General features: G+C 43.1%; 2 protein-coding genes across 7 annotated transcripts in view; one reads left to right on the forward strand and one right to left on the reverse strand.

The window, feature by feature from the left end:
* The window catches only part of DCUN1D3 (defective in cullin neddylation 1 domain containing 3), a 25,190-nt gene extending 23,633 nt beyond the window's left edge, over window positions 1-1,557 (reverse strand). For 2 of the 4 annotated variants that reach the window (XM_066329644.1, XM_066329645.1), the window contains exon 1: window positions 1,418-1,557. The gene's annotated coding sequence lies outside the window, so the exon portion shown is untranslated. The remainder of the gene's footprint in view (window positions 1-1,417) is intronic. The other 2 variants (XM_066329643.1, XM_066329646.1) reach the window with 2 other exon arrangements.
* Window positions 1,506-11,830, forward strand: LYRM1 (LYR motif containing 1). 3 transcript variants are annotated; one of them, XM_066329648.1, is made up of 5 exons: window positions 1,527-1,638; window positions 4,058-4,230; window positions 8,669-8,827; window positions 9,807-9,899; window positions 11,497-11,830. In XM_066329648.1, the coding sequence occupies exons 3-5, from the start codon at window positions 8,669-8,671 to the stop codon at window positions 11,611-11,613; spliced, it is 369 nt and encodes a 122-aa protein (XP_066185745.1). In that variant the 5' UTR covers window positions 1,527-1,638; window positions 4,058-4,230; the 3' UTR covers window positions 11,614-11,830. The 3 variants fall into 3 exon arrangements, with proteins under 3 accessions (XP_066185744.1, XP_066185745.1, XP_066185746.1); XM_066329647.1 differs by lacking the exon at window positions 4,058-4,230 and having other exon boundaries at window positions 1,506-1,638; XM_066329649.1 differs by lacking the exon at window positions 1,527-1,638 and having other exon boundaries at window positions 4,047-4,230.
* The last annotated feature ends 2,813 nt before the right edge of the window (window positions 11,831-14,643 follow it).

Genomic DNA, 14,643 nt, shown 5'->3' on the forward strand with positions numbered 1-14,643 from the left:
GAACGTGAGGTCAGATCTCTTTACTTTCACATGCAATCTTAACTAAGGGACTGTGTTTCCTTTTCTGAGGATTATCTTTCACCAGGGAAACAAGCTGTAGTGTTCAGATGCAGTCCAAGGGACATAGGCATTCAGACACTCTCTTCCCACTACTGTAGCCCAAATACAACACTAATACTGTAGCTACACACTAACTGTTTAACAAAGAGGTTTTAAAACACATTAGAATTTGTCTAGATAATGTCTTTTGGTCAACTGTTCTCTTCAAAAAATACAAACCACGCCAGTGAGACCTATAATTTTCAAAAAGGTAGGGCAGTTCTGTGCTTTTTGTTTGTACAGCTACGTTCCCTTTTTTTTCCAAGCACTTAACTCATTACCCCTTTAAATTACGTGACAGACACTGCCATTCAAAAAAAGTGAGCAGCTGTGGATCAATGCTGTATTCTGACATTTAGCATCAGCCTGTTCAGTTATCAATGTAACATTTTGAAGGGCAGCATATCAGCTGTATTAACTATTTAAAAGATAATCAATGATTCTTTCCAGCAACCACAGCACTGAAAGGAGAGGCATATTCTTCCAACCAATATTTGCTTGAAACACTGATTATGCAAGTTATAATTTAAGTTGTTATGAGTAGCTTATTAGTACCATCACAGCCCCAGAGAGTGATTAATGCAGATTGCAGCTCGCACAGGAAGGGTAAACACGCTCAGGGGAGGGAGAGCTGAAGTAGGAAAAAAATAGTGGCTGTGCAAAGGGAGTATGTTCCGATAGCGAGAACTACCTTGGAAATAAATCTCTTTACAGTTTATTTCTCTTTCTCCTGAAAACACAACGAACATTCACGTTCCAGCGTGACACGTGAGAAGGCTGGGCACGAAGCGCACCCGAACAAAGCGGCCGCTCTCCCGGCCCTGGGGGGCTGCGGGGCCGCCCGCAGCCGCCATCCAAAGGGACGTTTTAGGGCCCCGCAGACGGCGCACACCAGAACGAAAAACAACCAGAACCAAAGCCCGGGGCGAGGCAGCACGGCCGCTCGGGGCACAGGGATGAGCGTGGAGCGGGCACGGCACGGCCTGGCGGCACCGGATCCCACCGGCACTACCCCGAGCAGCGCCCGGCCGGGACCGCCCCGCCTGCGGCACCGGGGCAGCGCCTGTCCGGCCGCTCCCGGCGGGCTGTCCCGGCGCTGCGGGGCTGCGGACAGGGGGGCCCTGACGCGAGGGGGCGGCGGCGGCGGCGCGGGGCCCCCCGAGCACAACCGGCCCCGGCGGGGCTGACGAGCAGCGCGGCGGCCGCGGACGAACCCCGCCGCCCGAGCCGCGCCGAGCCCCGCGCCGCCCCCGCCGCTCCCGCCGCCGCTCCCCCGCAGCCCGGGCGGACGGGAAGAGCTTCGGTCCAATTCACTCACCTCCGCGGCGCCGAGCGGCTCTGCCTCCACCGCATCACTTCCGGGCGAGCGCTCAGCTGGCGGACGCGCCGTGACGTGCCCCGGCGTACCGCGCGAGGGGAGGGGCGGTGCGCGCCGCGCCGCACGCACCGTGAGGGAAGGGAAGGCGGCGGCTCGCGCCTCCCGCGCCCACCGGAGCGGGGGCACCCGGCGGGGCGGGGCCGCGGCGCGACTGCACCAAGGTAAAGCGGAGTGGGGGAAGAAGGCGGGCGTACGCGACGAGGGAAGGGCGGAGGGAGAAGAGAGGCCGGAGGCGCGCGCGGTGGACCGACCCCCCGCTTTGGTTCCGCCCGGCTGCGAGGGCAGGGCCGTCCGGGCCGCCAGGGGGCGCAAGAACGCCCCCTCACCGGCAGCGCCCCCTAGCGGCCGCGCGGCTCCAGGCCGTTGGGGCCCGCAGCGCCATCTTGGAGGTGGCCGCGGCTGTGGGGGCACCCGCTATGGGCAGCGCTGTCCACCCACAGCGGCCTGTGACCCACAGCGGCCTGTGACCCACAGCGGCCTGTGACCCAGAGCACTTCAAGGCCACAGTGCCCAGTGCCCACAGCACTCAATGTCCACAGCCCTCGGTGCCCTCAGTGCTTAGTGCCCAGGGCCGTCAGTGCCCACAGCGCGCATTGACCCACAGCAGTGTGTGACCCAGAGCGCTCCGACCTGCAGTGCTCAATGCCCACAGCTCTCAGTGCCCACAGGAGGAGAAGAACGCGGCTTAAGCTGCACCGAGGGAGGTTTGGGTTGGACGTAATAAAGAACATCACAGAAAGGGTGATTAGACATGGGGATGGGCTGCCCAGTTTGGTGGTGGAATCACCATTCCTGGAGGTGTTAAGACTGTATGTCACTCAGTGCCGTGATCGGGTTGACACGGTGGTTTTTCGTCACAGACAGGACTCGATGGGCTTAGAGGTCTTCTTTAACTCTCCTGATTCTGTGTCCTACAGCCCTCCATGCCCACAGCCCGGCTATGGCTCTGAAACAGCAACTAAAAATCATGTCTATCAATGAGTTTCTTTGAGTGTCCCTCAGAATTCAGTAAGAAAAGGGTCAGGGAGGATTTTGTCTCTGCTAGCATTAATATTTATACCTGTTCTCCAGCTTGAGAGCATTTCTAATTCTGGGAAATATTTCTATTCATGCATTCAGTTGCATTTGGCTGGAAGCCAAGGTATGAATAAGGTGCATAAATCTATACTGGAGCTTGTGTCCATGTTGTTATATTTCTGTATACTTTTATATTATATAAGCAAGGCCATCCAAAGATAGCTGAGAATTCATTTTCTCTGCTAAATTGCTCACTCTGCATTAAATTTTTTCTCTGCTTGCAAGTAATAGAGAAATAAGCACACAAGAGAAGAAAATGGTATGAACAACAGAGTTGGACAAGACTACAGACAAGTTCATGTTGCTTTAGAGTTTACCTGGAGAGTGTGGTTTTCATAAGAAAGCTAAGAAATAAGTAAAGCAATTTTTTTGTTGTTTGTTTCACTTCCCCCTTCCCACAGTCTAAGTCAGCATTTCTGTTTTTCCTGAGGTTCCTGCAGCACAAGAGGCAAGTCTGTAGGTCCTACTAAAACCAGACAATGTCTCAACCACCTCAGACTAAGAGAATAAAAATGCAGTCATCAAAAGGAACTAGTTAAGGGTTTCCACTTTCATTTATTCGAGTGAAAAGAATGTTGTAGAACCTTAATTTTGTGTGAATTGGCTTATTTGAACTGACATAGGAAACGGTGATAAAATCCATGTCCTTGCTTTTACTGTTTAATTATACTCTCTTTGCATGCAGTTAACTTTTTCTGATCAAAAGAATGCTCCGTATGCAAGAGCAAGCTTAAAAGGGATCCGAGTTCAGTCAGAAATCTGAGGCACAGATAGAACAGCAGAGTTCCCATCCCAGCTGATGAGCAATGTGAGTACAATGACTTAGGGAGTCTGGTTCAGACGTGTTGATCAGGGTTTCACATCACTTCAGTTTGCCAGCAGAAAGACATTGGCATGACAAAATCCTAAACCCTGTGAAAGTCACCCCGCTTTTAGATACTCTTATGGCATGTCTTGGTTCAGTAACTTCATTCTTTTTCACCAAATCTGCATATATTTATGATTGCAGCTTGTAGATGGAAAGAGTGAGAAATAAATCTTTGAGTCAAATTGATGGGGAAGTCTGGAAATTTACAAGCTTGTGTCACTGGTAAAAATGAAGATGTAACACCATCATGGAAGAATATATCTTTCATTCTAGCCGGTTTTTACCACATGGTGATGGAATACTTTAGCTGTGATTGAGGTTTTGCTAGAATTTGGTTTTGTCTGAATCCTAAAAAAAAAATTATGAATGTTCAATCAAGAATGAAAATCAAACGAAGTTTTCACTTTTCCAGTACATACTGCAGCCATGTGTGGTCGGCGTTTGCAGGGTACAGTCACAGGCCACTGAATCATTGATTTGAGTAAAAGAAGACAAAATTACTTCTGTGGAAACCAGATTTTGAAACTTAATATTGCTGGAAGGCATGTGACCTGACCAGCTATCACAGGAATTTGTGACCCCGTCTACGCCCCCTGTGCCACAGGAACTCATTGTCTCAGTTGTTGTCCCTCAAGGAAATGACAGCCCAAATCCACTGCTGCCTTAGGAACCACAGACTCATTTTGGCAGACTTGCATGAAGGATGAATATGGATTACTGACCTCTCGTTGCTGTGGAGAGCTCTGAAAGGAATGATTGATTATCTGCTGCATTAGCAGCAGGAGAGAGACAGCAGGTCACTTTTTAGGTAAGTGGCATAGTTGAGCTCCTTTAAAAAAACCCCAGACGTGAATTTTTCTGCATCTCTTTAAAGAAATACTACCCAAAGAGTGCATTTGAAGATAGGAGCTGTAGATGGGCGTACAGGCTGGATTGTCTTATGGGCACATAGTATGGAACACGGTAGTGTTCCCTACTACAGTGTTGATACACCGTGGTCTTGAATGACATCATTTACTTCGGTAACAGAGATGTGACCACAGCTTAATTTGGAAGGCAGTCAGCTCAGCAGTTTGTCACTGTGTCTTTAGACTCCTTGCCAGTAGCAAACCAGCTGTCAAATAGAAGTTGTGTTGCTCCTAAATAAAACATTTTACATCTGAGAAGTTCAAAGCTGCCTTTTCAAATTCATGCGGAGTTTTGTTCCCCACCTCCCCTGAGCAAATCCTCTTTCATCACCAGCACTAGGTGTGTGTTACTAACACGTGCCCCAGTTTGCTGGGATATGAAAGAAGAGATCAATTGTTTTAAAATATCCTTTTTTCCCCATGGGCTCTTCCTTTCACCCTTCATTTTCTGAAATCCTCTATGTACTCACTGCTGGCAGATTTTATGCTTAAAGTAAGTAGCTAATGCTTGACTTGAGAAGAAAGGATGAAATAAAATAGGCTCTACAACTTTACCAAAGGAGCTGTGCAGAGAAGGAGAGTGCTGGACATGCATTCCCAGCCAAGCATCCCGTGCTGGGAAGCACCTGTGGTTTTGCTGCGCCTGGATCTGTAGTCAGTCTTGGTGCAGCCTGTCTTCTGTCCTAAGTGTCCTTTGACACTGCCCTGTTGGGGTCATTGTAAAGTGCAGTTGGCAGATTCCTTTTATTATTTTTATATGAACTTTTAGTTTAAATTCTTGACAAGCCTGCAAATAGTAAAATAAGACTGGTGTTTCATTGATTATTCAATTTATTGAACTTTTGGGTCAATCATCTAACAATCCAAAGGAATGCATATTTGTTTCTTGAAAGAAAAACCTACTGCATTTAATTTTCTAAGGGACTATTTATTTTAATTTTAAGTTTGCATATTCACCATGCAGTAAGCCATTAACTGCTCAAATCTCCTTTGGAGTTTGGATACAATGGGATCTTTCAGGTGCTTGGGTGTGTATATTGATAAGAGGGTATTACATGGAGACAAAGGGAGCGTTCCAGCCCTGCGCTGTGGGGCTCTGCCCCAGCATCCAGCAGGTCTCCTTTGGGAGGCAACGCTTGGCTTCCCTCCAAAGCCTGGGCTCTGAATTTCCCATTTCCCTCCAAAGTGGGCTCGGAACTGCCACCTCCCGCTTTTCCCCACTGCCACGGCTGTGCGGACACACCTACCTTTGACCTCTCCTGGTTTGCTTTGTGGCAGTAAACACACGAAATTGCTCAGCTAATACAATAGCCCTGTACTTTTTGATAGAAGCGCCTGTGGTTAACCTCTGTGGGCTGCGTGCTGCAGTAAAATGAAGGGCGGTAGAAGTTAAACAATGGGTGTGACTACCACAAGATGGGTGTTAGTGGGAAAGTGGTGTAACATCCAGTTAGCATTCCAGAGATGTGAAATATAATTATGATTTAAATGCCAAAGATGTAAGTTGCAAGATGAGTAACTACAAGGACATGAAAGCCTCCCTTATCTTCCTTTCTATCCCACTCAGAATCATTTTGCACACCCACAAAACTAATACAAGTAGTGTCACTTGATGAAATTACACCTGATACATGACTTGTACCATCACTTACATTTCTGTCAGTGTGGGCTCTGTTTATACCAAAGGAAAAATTCCATTCTCATTTACAACATTTTAAGTTGGAAGTAATTCTGCTGTCAGTGGAACTACTCCCTATTTATACTCCCACTCAGATCAGACTCTGACCAGGCTTTGAATTTTGTCTTACTTGCTCTCATCCTTTCCTGTCATAGACAGAAGTCCTCAATCTTTAAAGAGCTCCTCATACTGTCATTTTTGTATCTTTGTAGAAATGGCTTATGAGCAAGTCTGTAATGTTAAAAATTGTTGACTAAATGAGCCCTGGGAGCAGCTGGTTGCTGAGCATACATGAATAGCTGCTTAATGTGTTTTACATCATCCAGCATATGTGGGAAGGAGAGCAAGGATGCAGAAGTGAAGCCCATGACTAGATGAGGGGCAGCACAGTTCTGTAGCAATTTCAGCACAGAGAAGTTAAAGAACAAAAGAGTAACTTGTAGGTGGGGGAGTGGAAGCAACTAGTGGGGAAAATAATTGTTGGTTCTAGACTTTTCAATAAAATCTTTAAAACAGATCCTTGGTATGTTTAAAATGCAAGGGCAGCAGGTGTAGTCAGCTCTGAACAAAGGGCATGTAGTGTCCCAAGCTGTCACCTTGGAAATTGTCTGATGCATAGATCAGAATTGAAACCTGTATTTTAGCCCAGGCATTGTTATTTTTATTTTCTTTATGGATTACATGAAAACCTAAGCTGCTGTCAGCCTCTCAGAGGTGATGCCTTCAGATAAGAGTAGAGGAGAGAAGTCAGGAGAGGCTCTAGGTGAGTGCCAGATTTGGGACTCCATTTGTGCTAGGTTAACCCTTGTAATTGAACTGTTTCTTTTCTGTACAAAATACACACCTAGCAGGGGGAAGCAGTGATTTTTCAGATACGTGTACATCTATGCTTTCAGTTCTGACTGATTTCACTGCCTGAAATGGAGCTCTAGACTGGATAAAGTGAAGCACTTACTTCAAAGCGTTTGATAAGCTGGGACTCCGCAGTTATATTATTGTGGAATTTATTTCCTAGAAATACCATAGACATTTACTAGAAGTACTTTCTGCTGTGTAGGAAGAATCATTTTCTATCTGGGAAAAAATATATGATTGGTTATACATATTAAAATACAAATAGCAAAACAATAATGTTTGCTCTTAAGAATCAGACAGAAACTGTTCTTGAAACCATGAAAGGTCTTTAGATCACAGCAAACAGTTAAGATAAGGCTAGGAATTTATAGTTTAGGATTTCTTATGAAAAAGAACCATGGGCCAAATCCCGTGTTCAGGTTATCATCTGTAATTCCAATTTTGGTGAGGGAAAGAGGGTGTGAGTGTCTGGAGCTACAGGAGACTGGTTCTGGTCAGCCACTCTGCTGCAGGCAGCAGCTCAAGAACAGTACAGCCTGAGAAGCCTTTAGCTCAAGCCTCTCTTTTACAACCCAGAACCCCAGGAATTGCCCCAGACTGCAGGGATTTGAGCCATAGCACACTGCCAAACTTCCCACGGTAGTTTGGGTGCTGCATTTGGAAGCAGCTTTTCCTCATGGCCAAGAGAATGCTCCTTCCAGAGGAGAGGTCAGGCTGCCTGAATTACTCTGCTCCAAACTCTCCATTCCCAGCACACAGGTCTGATTTCAGGGTAGATTCAAACTACAGTAACTAGAGCTCCAGGTTGGCAAATGGATCCTGATAGTCAGATAATGTCCTGGCCCTGACACTTGTTCCTCACTGTATCCATGTACTTGGCAGTGTTGCTGTACCTTCCTTTGGGACAGTAAGGTACCTTTGAGAGCTGCAGTGCCACTTAAGCAGAAGTCATTGTTTCTGTTAATTTAATCTATGGCAAAAATGCTGTTATCCAGAAGTGGATTTATCTCAGGGATATTTGTGGTCTGTCATGAAATAGTGTAACCACTTTTATGATAAAATACTAATTTACATAAAGCAAGAATAAGATTTCATTCTTGCTTCTGACAAATAGGCTTATCACACCTGGAGGCTGATTCAGTGGGCTCAGCAGGTACACAGCTGAAAATTAAGACATTCAGGACTTTCCTAAATCCACCGTTAGTCTGCCTCTCCTGAGTGCTTAGATAAAATACCTTTCATCACCTTTTCATCACATCAAACTCCAGCTGAATCATTACTGCCTACTGTCACGGTACCACAAATAAGCCTCTCAGCCCCTGGAGCTTATGCAAGTTTTCAACAATATTGTGGTGGTTTTATTATGTATTTCATTCACAGATTTGCAAAGATAGGGTCAGGATTGATACAATAATGTCTCACGAAGGGGGACACGTAGAGTTTCGATGACTTGCCCAGTGTCTGTCGCAAAACATCAGTGAAACAGAGCCCAGGCATTCTTGTAGCAGGCTTGATTCAGCAAAGCACCAAACCAAGTGCTGAACTTTGAGGAAGAGCTCAAGCTGTTTGAATGGAGATAGACTTAAGTATCCGTATAAATACTTTGCTGGACTGAGTCTTCAGCTTTCAACAGCTGATTATTGTTTACAGCTATTTTAGGGTTTTTTTCATATGGCTCAGCATATATTTGGATGGCAGAAACATTTTTTAATTAATTTATTGGGGTGAAAAAATGTCCTGCTTGCTGGCCTTTTGGCAACTCAAATGTTCATGCATATGTTGGGGGGTTTGCCTTGTCTTTTTAGATGACGCCAGCAACTCGACAAGAGGTTCTTGGCCTTTACCGCAAGGTTTTGCAAATAGCCAAAAATTGGCAGTCGGCATCAGGACAGATAGAGGAAACCATGAGAGAGAAAGAGTACATTAGAAATGAAGCCAGAACATTATTCCGAAAAAACAAAAACGTGAGTGTCCTCACAGTGTTGAATTTCCGAATTACTCTTCTCTTGCTCTTTGCACTCTGTGGTTGGATGCTAAGATAGGAATATAAGGGTTGAGCTCCCAAAATTTCATATACCTTAAATGCTGGTGTATTTGGGTTACAGTTTAAATATCGTCTCTGAGAAAACTCAAACCATTTCAGCTTCATTAACTACTGTAGAAGTCTATAAGGTCTTTTTTCAGTAAAAAAGTGCCAAGAAAAAATTACGTTCCAAAGATACTGCTTGTGTAATTGAAGCAGCTTTTGATCTTTACAAAGTTAGCTAAGTGTATCATTACCCATGCAATGGCGAACAGACCTCAGCAGCTTCTTTTTTTCTTTTCAAAGCAGCAATTATTGGCACTTCTTTTAAAAGAAGCACTTTAATTTTTTTCTTAAGGAAGAAATTTCAAACCCTGGTAATCAAAGGGCCTTCATGTAATTCAAGATCACAACACTTATTTATATCCCATATTGGTCTGGGACTAAATTCAAGTAATGCAAAATCAAAAAAATTAATTTAAGTCATAATTCGCACATTTCTGACTTCAAAGACAGTTTCTGGATAGGATGATAACAGAATGTACACCAAGCAGTGTCTTTCCTTTCTCCACTGCTGACCTTGCAGAGTGGTGAACAGGTGAGTATGGTTTTTTAATAGATGTAGTAGTAGTTAACATGTGTATTGCCTTTTTAGAAAGAAAATGCCATGTTTGGGTAAAAAACTCCTTCTGTAGCCTCAGTCCTGACAGCCTCTGGGCCTTAACACTCCGCGCCATCAAGCCCAGAACTGTTGAGTCAAGGAAAATACCTATGTTACCATTTATGGATGTGAAAAGTACAATCATTGGGTTTGCCAAAATAAGCTAAGGAAAGCCACGTGCTGTGCATCATTTACAGTTGAGCATCCAATTGCTAATTACTGTACTCATATAAAACACTTGTTTGTGTGATCATCACAGGTAACAGACCCAAAGCTGATTAAGCAGTGCATAGAAGAATGTGAGGCAAGAATAGAAATTGGACTTCACTATAACATCCCCTACCCGAGACCTGTGAGTATAAATCACAAAGTCTTCACTGATACCTGCTGAGCTTTCCCTGAACAACAAAACCATCGGTTTCCATCACTCTCACTGCACTGCGTTTTTAGATGAGCTGGCATTTAAATGTGTGCTAGAGCAGAGCCAAACGTACACTGAAATGCTCTCTATCTTTCACTGTAAATTGGAGGATTTCTTCTCAAAATAAGGACTCAAAGCCTAAATGGAGTTGCATGAACTAAACTTCCAAGGCCTCTGAATATTTAGCCGACCAATGAACATAGAAGAACAGGGTAATGGAATCAAATAATAAAAGAGAAAGAGAGAATAAAAATACCTAATTACATCTCCAATAGGTGCAGTAATTTTTATAGCCTACATTACTGTTAACTGTTCTGATCACAAATCAGGCCTTATGAAATACCTGTCTATATTGCTGCTTCTTTTCCCTTCTTCTTACAGAAGAAAATGTCCAAGATTCTTGAAGCGCTGGAAGTTGCAGCAAAGTCTTCTAGTGCACCATTCAGTACAGTTTCCTCACTGCCCAGTCACTTCTGTTAGTAATACTTTATTGGCAGCAGTAATGCTGCCTCCCATAAAGACACCCTCTCTACTCCTGTTGATGAATTTATATTTTCACATCTGTAGTTGCCTTATCAAGGCAGTCATGATCAAAATTAAACTGTATTTTTATCAGATGCTTGCCTAGACAATGGTCACTGTTACCATCTGTTTCAGTATACAGAATAACAATGCACAGCTGGCAAACAGTGTTCCAAGAAATGGGCCTAAAATGTGTGCTCTGTAATGATTTCAAAATCCCAAAGGATCTGCTCTCTCAAACAAACTGGATGATTATTATTTTTCAAATTCTAGAAATCTCTACTGCTGCCTTTTGTCACTGCTTTTACTACTATTTACACCTAAACACCCGTCTTTACAGGATGACAGCCTCAGCAACAGCAACACCTGACTGCTACCACCTACATTTTTCAGTCATTTCGGGCGTTACAGCTGCATGATTCCCACAAACAGTCTTATGAAATATAAAGACTTTGTCAATCAAAGGAAGAGTCTGTCACCTATTATTCCTTCTGCTTACGGAGTCAGTGACACTGATTGTGGATTTTAATGTCCCATATATATATAATCATCACACTAAGAAGGAATGCTTTCAATACATACAGTTTGGGGTTATTTTGTGACTTGTTAAGTAGGTGTGAATAAAATCACACAGTGATTCAAGACATCTACTCAAGAATTTTTAAGGTTTCTAGTTCTAACTGTTCTGGAACATTGTCAGCAATCCTATTTCATCAACTATATTGCAGTCTGATATCAAACTGCAAAACAAAGTTATTAAGGCCTAGCATATATAGGATTTTATTAAGGCCTAAAATATATAGGATTTTCATAAACAGAACAATAGGGCCTGAAATTTACACCACTAATCAGCCCTCAGAGAGTGCTCTTCCTAGAAATCTAATAACCTGGCTTGAAACAATAGAGTTGCTCTCTCCAAAGTGTAAAGAAGTGATTTAAAATTCAATGAAACTCAGTCTATTTTTCTTCCCAATATGCACTTAACTGGTGGGATTTTCTTTTCCAGATCCATCTGCCTCCTATGGGCCTTGCCCATAAACAAGGCCGTACATTGCGACACCAGGAGAAGTTAAGGAAGATTTCTAAACCAATATACCTGAAATCCCATGATGAAATTTCATAAGCCACCATTTAAGCTGGGGTGTGTAATCACATAATTTAAACTGTGAACTGCAATCCAGGTGATCTGTGTGCATGACTGTGAATGGTGTGGTCACTTGCTCACACATTTCCTGTGGCCAAAAGCCAATTGATCCATTGTGTATGATGGATATGGTTGGTTTAGTATTTATTACATTTCAACCACTGACTTGTCAATAAAAGTAACACTTTTCAAGGAATGAGGTATGATACAAAGTTTACTTTGATATCCAGACAAACTGCAGCAGGATTTCAAACTATTTATCTGTCACAAGGTTCTCTGGTGGTTTGAGGGTTCTCTGTGCTCAGTTGTGACTCAAGACAGTGACTTATGTAAGGTCAGCCAAAATCAAGGAAGTCTGGGACAGTGAAGCAGACACAGTTTCTCCAGAGCTTCTGAATGCCAGTGGGAATACAGTCACTGCACCATGTACCTGCTCTCCTTTCTCGCTGCCCCCTGCTCTGCCTGTGTCCCTGGAGAGGAGTTCCAGTTTCATAGTACCCTTATGGGGAAGTTTTGTTTCTGGACAGTAGAAAAGAGACAGCAGAAGTGCTGTCTACTCCTTTTCCTTTTTACAGACTGCAGAGGAGTGGCCTAGAGTCTCTATGTCAGCTTTTTTCTCCCTTCCTTTGGAGAGGGTGTGGATGTGAAATGCAAAGTTTGGAATGCTATTACACAACTCTAAGTATAACATGCCAGTGTTGGGTTCCTCAGGTTCCCATGCATGTACTGGCTGAAAACTCTCCCTTTTGGGGTATCACTATGGGAACAAGCTTAGGATGCTTTAGTGTCCTCACTGTGTGTTTTCACATGCTTCAGCTTTTCAGCTTAATCAGCACACTAGCTTTCTCAACAATAATTTTAATTTTAGTGTTAGATTTTAACTCTTTTACCCAACTTTAGTAAAAGGAAGTATCTACAAGTCTCCTAAGTTTGAGGGGTATTTCTGTCTCCCTGGTGCCTCATGAATAGAACTAAAAAGAAATTAATCTTCCTTTCACGGTCTACCGGTTGTTCTGGCTCCTTTGCAGTCCTCTGACTTCACCAGGCTGTTGACATGTTCTCTTCAGGGAAGTTAGGGGAGTTTTCCATCCTTCGGGCTGGAAATACCAGTGAGACCAAGCGTGGACAAAAGCCACATTGTACTGGACACTACCTAAGCCCAGTCCACTTTAAGGACAATCTATTCCAGCCTGACATTAACAGTGGAAAAAAAAAAAAAAAAAAAAAAAAAAAAGAGGCAAATTTGGAACATGCATGTGTGCATGATTTCCTTCTAAAGTGGGAGAAATCAATGAAATCTCATTTCTGAGCTCGCCAAGTAATTTGAAACTCTGCAAGCTCTAATAAACAATAACAAATATTGCTGTCTACCTAAAAAGTTAGAACTGGTCCTGTACAGACTGACAGTCCCTCCCCCAAGAATGCATTTTTATGAGTGAAAAAAGTACAAGCAGATGAGAAAGTATTAGAAAAAAGAAGAGTGAATCAGCATGACAGGTACTGGCCAGCCCAATTTCTCACTGCTCTTTATGGCTCCAGTCCACAAAAGTCTCTATTCCCATATAATTATTTCCTGGGAATGTGTCATATGGGGAGTAACAGGTAAAATACCATTGTTCTGACAGTGGAAGCTTAGCAAATTTACTGCTGCCTGGAAGACACAAAACAAAATTCCTTTAGCCTAAGAAAAGGGAGATTGTATAAAAAAGGAAAAAAAAATATATGATTGCACACACTGCTTAATTCTTCATTGAAAGAAGTCTTAAATACAAGGCTTCCTATCCTAATTCTGATACACCAGGGTAGGGATGCGTCAGCTGAGCCCAACCAAAATGTGCAGAGGCAAGGGGTTCGAATGGAAGCTTAAGCTCACTCTTTGTCATTAAACTATCATTTGAATCTTTTGAATTGCTGAAGTTCATGTGACTAAAGAAGGTGCTGATGCTCTGACGCATCAGGTGAATAAACAGCCATGGAAATGAGCAGTCTAAATTTACTGTCTGTGTTAGATTCACAACTCTTTCCTAAGCACATACTGTAAGATGTAAATTATTGCAAAAGAACAGCCCTAAAGTTACAGAAGATTTACACCAAATTTAATAACCAAAGGAGTTTGAGTTTACTTCTGAAGGAAAATACAAAGAAGCAATTTTAAAAAGGTTCAAATACCCTCAAGTAACTCAAATGAGTATCCACTAGCTTAACTGAGAAACCAGCAAGTAACAGCATCACATTATTTGAGATGCCTTAAAGTGCTAGACAGCCTAATAATTCTTCAAAGTGTTTGAAAGATTATTAACTGGTGCTTCATCCTCATTACTCTCCGGCACCAGAAGGCAAAGACAGAAATTTGTTAAAACTTCAGGCTGTTCAGCTAAAGAAAGGATTAGATCAACTCTTTTTTTCAAGTCTAGAGACCAAACCCTTTCTTTCATTCCTGAATTTAAAGTCAGCATGGAAAAGAGAACCTCACTAGAGTCCTTTATTGGAGGTCAAACTGGCAAACAACCATTGTGACGGAGTTTCATAAAAAAAGTTCATCTGCAAGTCAGTTCAGCAGGTAGGCAGACATCTCAACTGGTACTCCTGTATTAGATGCCAAGGCCCTTATAACTTCTGTTAAGAAGTATCCCAATGACTGCACAATATGTCATTCCTACACATTAATTTTACTTGCAAAAATGGGTTGTCCTAAAATGCCTCTGCTTTCAGCAGAAATTGTAATGCACTGGATTCACCCAGTCAGTGTACACTCTGTCCTGTACTTGCAGAACCTTCTCTTACTCTCCTTCCAGTAAATACTGTCATTTTCCAATTTATCACCCTAGTCAGGAGATGCTTTAGAATAATTTAGAAGAAAATTATGACATTAACTTTATATTCTTCAGAAATAAAAGTCCTGAGTCAGTTGCATGAACTCTCCTGCAAGCCAACTAGTAGGTGAGGCAGTAATAATTGGTTGACACAGTATCATCTGTCCTTGAATACCTCAATAACACTCCCTTTCTG

The sequence above is a fragment of the Sylvia atricapilla genome, chromosome 15 (assembly GCF_009819655.1).
Source record: "Sylvia atricapilla isolate bSylAtr1 chromosome 15, bSylAtr1.pri, whole genome shotgun sequence".
NCBI classification, from domain to species: Eukaryota; Metazoa; Chordata; class Aves; order Passeriformes; family Sylviidae; genus Sylvia; species Sylvia atricapilla.